Source organism: Rissa tridactyla, chromosome 2, assembly GCF_028500815.1.
Source record: "Rissa tridactyla isolate bRisTri1 chromosome 2, bRisTri1.patW.cur.20221130, whole genome shotgun sequence".
In the NCBI taxonomy this organism is placed as follows: domain Eukaryota; kingdom Metazoa; phylum Chordata; class Aves; order Charadriiformes; family Laridae; genus Rissa; species Rissa tridactyla.
In genome coordinates, this window is record NC_071467.1 from 32,501,591 (window position 1) to 32,511,662 (window position 10,072).

At 48.2% G+C, this 10,072-nt stretch overlaps 1 protein-coding gene across 1 annotated transcript; it reads left to right on the forward strand.

The window, feature by feature from the left end:
• Positions 1-1,675: 1,675 nt before the first annotated feature.
• HEY1 (hes related family bHLH transcription factor with YRPW motif 1) lies at positions 1,676-6,475 on the forward strand. Its single transcript, XM_054193095.1, has 5 exons — positions 1,676-1,932; positions 2,087-2,162; positions 2,249-2,332; positions 2,445-2,526; positions 3,318-6,475. The coding sequence occupies exons 1-5, from the start codon at positions 1,724-1,726 to the stop codon at positions 3,899-3,901; spliced, it is 1,035 nt and encodes a 344-aa protein (XP_054049070.1). The 5' UTR covers positions 1,676-1,723; the 3' UTR covers positions 3,902-6,475.
• The last annotated feature ends 3,597 nt before the right edge of the window (positions 6,476-10,072 follow it).

Below are 10,072 nucleotides of genomic sequence, written 5' to 3' on the forward strand. Positions count from 1 at the left end.
TGTATTTTTCCCCCATAGTATGAAGAAGACATGCCTGGGTGGGAGAAGTCTGATGTTTAGTCTGCAGGCCAAAAAGGCATCAATGTCACTGTGCCTTCCACTGACCTGGCTTTTGGTCCTTTAAAAGCAAATGGTACAGGCAGAGATGTGATATAACAAAAATACAGAGTCTGGAAAGGTGGATGTAATAGAAGTGCTGACACAAGCTTAATTACAGCTCTGCAGAAAGGATAGATTTATGAAAAATGTAATGTGGGAACAGAATATTTCTATCATCTGTTAGCTACTTAGAGGTGGCTGCAGGACTGTTTCTATCTTCTTAACTGCAGCTCTTTTGCTACCTTTAGCCTGGTCCTTGCTTCCATTTCCCTTCCCACCAGAGATCTTTTGCAAAAATATGGGCAGTTGCACAAAATCTGGAGCAACTGTGTGCCAGGAACTTTTACCTAAACCAGTGGGAAGCTGAAAGCAGCTCTTCTGGGGTCTTGTAATGGGGAAACCCGGGTTCGTTGATTCTTTGCTGTCACACTGTGCACAACTGAGCTACCCTCCAGACCCTTCAATTGCGAAATGCAGAAGAGTCAACTTAGAAAAGGAACCTTAGTAGAAAAGCTTCATGTAAATGGAAATTTAATTATTATGAAACCACCTCAAAGAGTACGCCCTCATCTCGCTCGTCCCATTTTGCCAGTACCTCAGCCTGAGCGAGCTGGCAAAACGAAGAGGGCTTGTGCTGGGGGACACGGCAATTTGGGGGGAATGTGGCCCCCAGGCAAAGCAGCACATCCTCGCTGCCAGTGCCAGCCGGGGCTCCGCACACCCCGTCCAACGCTGGCCTTTCCTGTCGCCCCTTCTTCCCTGCCAGCACCTCCACAGCACCGCGCATTTGCTCTCAAGCTGCTTAAAACCTGTTCCTGCTTCTCCCCTTCCACCTCCCAGATGCAGGAGGGGGGGACACGGACGGGATTTGGAACGGCACCGTCGAGAGGGATGCCGTGATTTCCTTTGCAGAAAAAAAACAACCTCAACCCTAAGTTTGAGAAAAAAAACTAAGTTTGAGCCTCCTCCACTTTCAGGCTTTAGCCACCCATTTAACTCATTTTGTTCCGAAGGAGGGCAAGCTGCTCCCGCTCGGGCTTCCCCTTCTCCTCACGCAGCCTGCCCGGAGGAACCGCTCCGGCCTCGGCTGAGGCAATGAGCCTCCACGGTGCGGGGACGGGGGGGCGTTATCAACCAGCAGGGCTCGGGCTACTGGGGACCCCGCCGTGAGGGCTGAAGACAGCCCCGAGGGCGCTCCGGGGCTGTTCATTCCCCGGTTCTCCAGCCCGGGACGTGCCCCCCCGCCTCCATCCCCATCCTCCCCCCCTTCTCTCTTCCCCCCCCGCCGCCGCCGCCGCCGCCGCCGCCGGGGCCCGCACGCGGCGCCCGCCGCTGCCGCGCGCCGCTTTCCCACGGCCGGCCGGCGCGCGGCCGCGCCTCCCCCGACCGCCCCGCCGAGAAAGGGGGCGGGGCCCAGCCGCCGGTCGGCCGGCGGCAATTGGCTGACGCCCCGGCGGCGGCGGCCAATGGGGGGGCGGCGGGGGCCGCGCGTGGCCGTGCTGAGCGGCGGGCGGGCGGACGGCGGGCGTTCTCTGCCCGGCTGCCTGCTGCCTGCCCGCTGCCTGCTGCCTGCCCGCTGCCTCCTGCCTACCCGCTGCCCGCCCGCCCGCGGGGTGTGAACGCCATGGGGGAGACGGGTGCCGGGCGAGGCGCGGGGCGCGCGCTGGGCGCCCTCCTGCCGCGCGCCGCCCGCCGCCTCCCCGACGGCCGCCCGCGCCCCGCGCTCCCCGCCGCCGCCGCCATGAAGCGGGCGCACCCCGAGTACAGCTCGTCGGACAGCGAGGAGCTGGACGAGGCCGTGGAGGTGGAGAAGGAGAGCGCGGACGAGAACGGGTGAGCGCAGGCCCGGGGGTTGGGAGCCGTCAAGGCGGCCCAGCGCGCCCCCGACCCTCCCCTCAGCCCCGCGAGGGGACCCCGACACCCCCCCACCCCAGCCCCGTCCCTCCCTCCGCCGGGGTGGTGACGGGTGTCCCGCTGCTCCCCGCAGGAACCTGAGCTCGGCGGCGGGCTCCATGTCTCCCTCCACCACCTCGCAGATCCTGGCCAGGAAGAGGCGCCGAGGGGTGAGTGAGCGCCCGCCCGGCCGCGGCTCCCCTCAGCCCCGGCACCACCCCCCCCCCTCACCCTCACCCCCCGCTTTCTGCCCTAGATCATCGAGAAGCGCCGCCGCGATCGCATCAACAACAGCCTGTCCGAGCTGAGGAGGCTGGTGCCCAGCGCCTTCGAGAAGCAGGTAGCGCCCGGTGACCCACCCGCATGGGCCCCCTGCCCCCGGAGGAAGGGTCACCCCTCTTTAACGCCTCTGCTTCTGCCTAAAAGCTGCCGTGCTTCCCCTTCTCTCCTAGGGATCGGCCAAGCTGGAGAAAGCAGAGATCCTGCAGATGACTGTCGATCACCTGAAAATGCTGCATACTGCAGGAGGGAAAGGTAAAAGTTTGGTGCCTGACAGCAGGTCTGTGAGAGGAGTGCATTCCCTGGCATTTGGTGTGCTGCGGGAGCGCTCGGAGAAAGTGAACAGGGACTCTCTCCTGTTTCATCAGGAATTCGGGACTTTCTACTTGACAAGATTTGTGGCATCGCTAGCGCTGAAACATTTTACTGTGCTAGCTCCGGGTTGTTCTAGGGGAGGGTGGTCACAAGTCTCTCTAGCGATGTGTCAGAGCTGTGAAGTGAATGGGCTTTTGGCAACTTGGAAAACACAAAGTTTTTCTTGTTGTCAAATGTTTGTTTCTCTAACTTTCTGAAAGTTCAGAACAGAAACTAGAAAAAAATACAGGTTGAAATGAGTAGTGAATGAGCAAAAACGGTGAAATGCACTTTTAGGAAAAAAGTACGTTGCTTGCAGAAGTCCCCTCTGATAAGTCAGGACTTGTGTTTCTAATGAATTTTACTGCGCTGTGGTTTTGCTTGCACAGGGGAAACATGAAAAGAACAAAAGTGCTTTCCTCCAGTGGCAGTGTGCAATTTCAGTTTAAAAATGGCAGTCTGTGACTGGTCTTGGGACTTGCAGCATCACAGCACAGATATAAAAGAAAAGCTTGTTAGACAAAAAAAAAAGAAAAAAAGAAAAAGGAGCTTGGCAGCTAATCTATGGTTGGGAATACTAACCACATCCAAGTGAAATATGCTTATAGGGGAGGGTGGAGCGGGGAGGCTACATGTAGACAATGACTAGAAAACAGCATCTTAAGACTCCGTTCTTTGTTCTTTTCTCTTAGGTTATTTTGATGCTCATGCTTTGGCTATGGACTATCGGAGTCTAGGGTTTCGAGAGTGCCTGGCCGAAGTTGCTCGATACCTTAGTATTATAGAGGGTCTGGACGCCTCTGATCCTCTGCGAGTTCGACTTGTGTCTCATCTCAATAACTATGCCTCTCAACGGGAAGCAGCAAGTAGTGCACACACTGGCATTGGACACATTCCTTGGGGCAGTGCCTTTGGACATCACCCTCACATATCTCACCCATTGCTGCTGGCTCAAAATGGGCACGGTAATACCAGCACTACAGCATCTTCCACAGAACCACACCACCAGACGAGAATTGCTGCCCCACATGCTGAAACTTCCTCACTCAGAGTGCCCCCAAATGGCAGCGTTGGACCAGTGCTCCCCGTGGTCACATCTACGACCAAACTGACTCCTCCTCTTCTCTCCTCCATGGCATCTCTTTCTGCGTTCCCCTTTTCATTTGGCTCCTTCCATCTGCTGTCCCCCAACGTGCTGAGCCCGTCTACACCAACGCAGTCAGCAGCCCTTAGCAAACCATACAGACCCTGGGGGACTGAGATTGGAGCCTTCTAAGAAATAACTCTTTAGTAAGGGTGGGGAAGCCTACAAACCTAGCTGAGCTGGGTTATGCCACGCTTAAAGTTGAAGTTCTTAATAACAGGGACAAAGGTACAGCTTCACCTTAACTAAGTTTGTCTAAAAACTGTCTCGTTGGATTTTTCTTTTTGTTTTCTACATTTTTGTATTAGCAGGGTTTTTTTTAATAGTTGCTGAAGTTGTCCAAAAATAAAATTACAATAGTGGCTGTTAACACTTGTGTTAGATCTGTGCTGAGCATTTAAATCACTTTTGTAAACAGTTTGTTTCAAATGTTTCATTTTTCCTGAGTATGTCAGACTGCCTTCTTATGAAGAGATATCATCTATTGTTAGCAATGGCCTAGTTTAGTTATTAATTTTTCCAAGACCACTCTTCTCAGCATTAACAAGCCGTGGTTTTTGTTAGTGTTTTGACATTGAGATGTTCTATAAAGAATTACTCTTTTTGTAAACTATATTTGAGTCTTATATTTCTGAACAAAGCGTTGACAAATCAGATGGACCAGCTTGATCAGCTTTATCTAACAGCCCGATTTCTATTTCTTCTGCAGTGGTTTGGTGTATTGGTGGTCTTATTCTAGTCCCTAGTGGACATTTACTCACATCTCAGAACCGCTATGCTGTTTCTTCCACCGGAAGGAGCAGTTTGCTTTAGAGCAGACTCTAGAGTGGGGAGGGTGAAAAAGCCAAATTACACACTATCTTGTTGGTGGGTTTAGTCACCGGGGAAGTGAAGGGAAAAAAAAAATTGTCACCTGCAGTAGTCTTCCAGCAGGAGCCAGTCGTATGCATAGTAATTTCATAGGGACAAATTCTGCTTTGAATTACAGTAGAGTAATTGTTCTATCACCCTGTGTTCTTGGGTTAACTGAGATCAGATTCTCTCCCTCTGTGAGCTTCAAATTTGCACCTGAAAGGAGTGATGCTGGTATTTAAATAGCCAATGGAATGGTACAGTGGGAACCAGTTCAGTGCACAGCCTTGTTGCTTAACAGATTTATCCTAACTGGCTGATTTTTCTGGTGTGTTTTACTTTTAGGTGCAGTTCAGTGCCATTCCTCATTTTCTGAGGGCTCTGCCGCATTCTTGTGTGTGTGAGAGTGTGTGCGTATACATGTATATTTTAGTTGATTTCATGAGAATCTTGATCTGAACAGGTTTATCTAGTGAGTTCCACTGGACGGGGTCTGACTGCTCTTGTATTTGTGTTGTGGCTAAATAAAGGAGAAAGAACAAAGTATTTTAAATGACATGTTTGTCTGATATATATCAGTGGAGAATGCTGTGCCTATGCGTATCACGGGAGATGTTGAACAATTGCTACTTGGTCCTGCTGTGGGCATTTGCATTTACTTTTTTCTCAAATATTGTGGCTTACTTAGCTACACTAGCTGAGTACATAGAGAACCGCGGAGCCTCAGAATAACAGTCGAGGGAAGGAAAATGTAGGTTGCCTTTTGCGTGTCACTTTTACTTGCCTGGCAGCGTGTGGGCAGACAGCAAAGACACTGGGATTACTGCTAAAGAAGAGGTTAAAGCTGCACTGCACCCGAACATTCTTACTGATTTGTATTAATATTAAAAAGTGATCATCTTTACAAATGTGGAGTCCTTTCCTGTCTAACTCATGGAATCTTTATCTGTCCTATAGCTCTGTAATGAAGTTTTGTACCTGATGGTCTGGTTTAGCTCACGTTCAGTGCATTAGTGCAGAATCTAGCCAAGGTCTCCGACTGACCCTGTATTTGTCAGTGAGGGGTATTACACTTTTTCTGGAAGTAACAACCCGACAAGCTTACAGGTAGATAGGTATTCTGCAGATGCAGTCCATCCTACCTGCAAATCTCTACCTGCAGAACATCAACAACTTCTCCTGGAAGTACCTCACTTCTTTCCTGTGCATTGGAATTTATGGTACACTCGTGTTGGTAAACGGCACATCCTTGTCTGGATTTAGCTCTGCCAGAACAGCAGAAAGAGCTTGGCCCTGTGGGAGACGAGAGCTTTGTTTAAAGAGGGGCTCTCGGGCCAATTAAGGAGTGGCATTGATGAGAGGCTTTCTCGGAAGATGGATTGCCGTGAGGCTGGAAAGAGTGGGAGGGCATCCAAGTGCGTAACCTTGTTTTACCTTCTTCCCTAGGCTGTAGGAGACCGCTGCTAGAAATGAAACGCAAAACACTGTGGGAGCTAGAAATACATAGGTGGTGTTGAGGAAAGATTATAGAGCATAGTATTTCGTGTAGAAACCTGAAATAAGAGGCTGTAAAATTCCAAATCCTGTTTCCTTTTCACAGTGTGTCCTGTTTAATTATGCACTGTCCTGTCCCTAATAGGTTTTTATACCAAATTAACAACTCCTACCTAGAAGATTGCTATAGTGCGTGCAACTATTCTTTAGATCTTTTAATAAATGGCAATGCTTCTCAGCCATTTAATGGTTATTTCATTGACATTCAAATGACTTTGCCTGCCTCTAAATAGCTGTCTCTTTTGTGTGGAAAGACCCCTGTAATTATTTTTGTCCCACTATCCTATTCTTGAATGGACTTCAGAAGCAGAGAGTGCAATAAAAGTTTAGCTGCTGGTGTTTGTCTGTATATGCACTGCCTTCTCTTTCCATTACCAATGGCAAAGGCATTAATGAAAAGTACTAATTTTAATCAACTTTTGCTGTCAATCTATATTAATTTTTAGAGACTCAAAATCTGATTGTTATCGTAGAAAGAGATGAACGAACTCGAGGAAGCCGCAAAAACTAGTAACTCACATGGGAAAAGCATGTCCCAGAACCTGAAGCACTGGGGTTGGAAATCCAGGGCTGTGTTACTACTTGTGCTGCTACCTTACTAACTCATGCTTGGCAATCACTTAAACCATATCTGTTTTGTCAGCTGTGAAAAAGGGATGGCGGTTCTTGTTCTCCTTTCATTGGGAGACAGTGGTAGCTGGAAATTTTTTATATGAATGACAAATGCTGTTGTTTCTCAAAAACTACAGTTCTGAGATGTTCTGCCGTTTTCCTTCCCTATAGGATGCTAGGTTTCTAAAGACAAACTGGAAAAGGCAAAATAAGCTTGCTTCTATAGACAACAGATATCTCCTGACCCCAGAACATTTACTTGTTTACCCTATTGCAAAAGAGCAATTCAGGAGCACAAGCTTAACCCAAGGGATGGCGGAGAAGAAAGGAAATGCATATGTGACTTGATCCCATGACCCCCCAACTACCTTCAAGTGCTTTGGATGAACTGTGTCTGTCCGGAAATCCTCAGGCTAAAGCTTTGTGCGGGATGTAAGATGATGTGGTGTTTCATATAAGCTCATATTATCTTCCTTTATCAAGGATTTGAGTGCAGAATAAATGTAAGAGGATGGTAAATACTGCATAAAACCAGAAACAAACCTTTGGAAATCCATTCTGTGCTTTGGCGTAAAGGAATGGCTCATCAAAGTGGCATTTTTTAGCTTTTGGAAAGAAGCTGTCGGTAGTTCTTAAGACAGTTTCTGTTCGGCGCTCCCGTCTTAACACTAGTAGCATGACAGAGTTTATTAGGATCATGCTGCAAACCCCATGAATCCTGGCTATTGCTCTCTTCACTCACACATCAGCATGTGAGTCCCCAGGTGACAAGAGCCTTCCTAGACTATTGCATAGTGCTGGGAAGCCTGCCAGGTTTTTTGTTTTTTTTTTTTTTCTCCCAACCAACAAACAAGTCCAAGTGAGCACAGATAAACTGAAATCCTTCTTCCTGTTTTATATTGCCTGCATATTCACAAGCGCTTTCTTGCCAGAAACTCCCAGTTTGGATCGTAACGTACTCTATAGGGAGCTGGAAGCCTGCAGTGAATAACGTAGAGGTCATGCTGGAAGGCAACAAAAATGATTTACACAGCCCTTTTCTCAGGCTTTACATGAAAGGCTGCAGAGATGGGTTGTGGTGCTTGTGACTCAGGACGCCAAGGCAGGAATATGTCCATGTATTAACCAGCCTACCCGGCCTTGTAGAGCAGTGTGTGCTTTGCCTGTAACTGAACGCCTCTCTCTCTCTCCACTTGCCCAGCTTATAAATAAAAATTAGAACACTCCCTTTCTTCTGGAGCCAGAAGATGCAGGCATTGACTCATGCTTGCAATATATTAGCTTGACTGCAGTAATAAATGTTGAAATGCCAGTGCCTAGTAAGATACAGATACTTGAAGGTGTCTTTTGGGAGTCTGAAGTGTTCATTTGGTGAAAGCTTTTATTAAGGAAGTGCTTGGGTATTGTATGCTGTTGTCTCTTATTCCAGCTAGTCACACGCATTTTTTTCTCTAGCAAATTCTACTAATTATTCATACAGCTTGAAGGAGAGGACCAAACTGCCTTGCCTTGACCTGTGCTGTGTGCAGGCTGCCTAAGCCTTCCCAGCAGAGCAAAGTTCATAGACAGAGGTTCTTTTCCAGCTGTTTTTTCTTTTTTCTTCAACACACCATGTAACACAGCTGTATAATGCAGGAGGGGCTTGTCTAAAGTGCTCAAAACAGCTGAGCACTAGGGGCATTCTGCCTTGCTTGTAGAGCCCTTAACCACATTACGCCATTTGGACCTTTTCAGAATCTTTTACCAGGCTGCCTTCTTCAGAAGAAGCCTCCTGGAAAGGAAGAGGAGGGAAGCTGGAGCCAGTTCTGCACATCTTCTGTTCGTTGGGGCAGCCTCAGCACGGGGAGATCCCCTGCAGACCACCTTCTTCTCTCTGCATTGGAAAGGCTTCTTGGAGCTTTCCAGGTGGCTTGTATTTCTCCAAGGTAAGCTGTAGAATCTAGGCACAGACAGTAGTAACAGGTTAAACACTGACAGAACGTGCGTTTCTGTGTTTTGCGCTGCTTTCACAGAGGAAAGGATGTTGGGGTAGAAAAGTTGGTGGAACAACTCTGCGAGAGAATGGCAGGGAGCAGGAAGGAAAGGTGATGTGCAGGATGAGAGGAAAACTGAGGCTGTGAACAGATGAACGAAGAGTTGCATTGTTCGCATTGCCTGTTGCAAAGATATGGAAATATCTTGCGTCAGCTGACAAAATAAGCTGCATGCAAATGTGTGAAGGATTCATAGTGGGGAAGGTATTCATGATTCTGCTCAGTAAGCCAGAATCAGGCGAGCAACATGCGAAGACTGAGGCACATAATTTAAAACCAGTAGGGTGCTGAAACAAACGCGTGTGAATGTCTTCATCGAACTGATGGGCCATCTCGCTGACTAGGGAGGAACCAAGGCTCAGATGGACTATTGCCGGCTGTAAGAATGCATCACAGCATGATTTACTGATCGCGTTTGTACAGTCTGGTCAAGTGACTATAAGGAGGTCAAGGGATTAAAGCACCGTCTGTGCACAAGAGGGGACTTGTGACCCAACTGGGCAGAGAATTTGATACATCGGGATAACTGATATGAGCTCCCAATGACTGGCAGCCATCTCCACAAATGGCTCAGCCTTTATCAGCAGCTACCACCTAGCTGCTGGTGCAGCCGCTTAGCTCCTGGGTTTTGGTGTGGTGGTTTTGGGTATGTGTTAGTCGTCTACGCAGGTATGAGGTCTCCTTCACCATCAGGTGAGTAGACCAGGTGCATGTTCAAACTAGTAGTGGAAATCTAGCTCTTCTGGTGAAAGGGAGTATGGAACCTGCTTCTGAGATAGGGAACGTCTGGTAGAGAGAATGCAGAGTTGCTAACTTGCTTTGCATTATCTATCTGCTATTGATAGTGCGGGTAATAACTTGATAATACTGCTTCTTATTACCATCAAGCCTCTCTTCTTTTACAGAGAGGCCATTTCAAAGGCTGAGTTTCAATATCAAAAGATGAAACAATGAGAATAATTTTCATCTGTTGTTGTTCAGCAATGGCTATGTAAAAATTTGTGGGATTGGACAGGGATTAAAAAAGTAGCAATGGGAACTGAAGTGTGTGCTGTAGGAACTCTTTTGCATGCTACACAGCAGGTAGATCTATTTTTTACTTCATGAGGAAAACATCAATGTGACTGAACAATGTTCCCTGTATAACGTAGATGCCTAACTGTCTGTAGATTGCTGCTTTGAATTTCTCTGGGACTCATTGCGTCTTCTGTTAAGAGGAAATTATCAACAACAAGAGGAAATCCTGTACTAG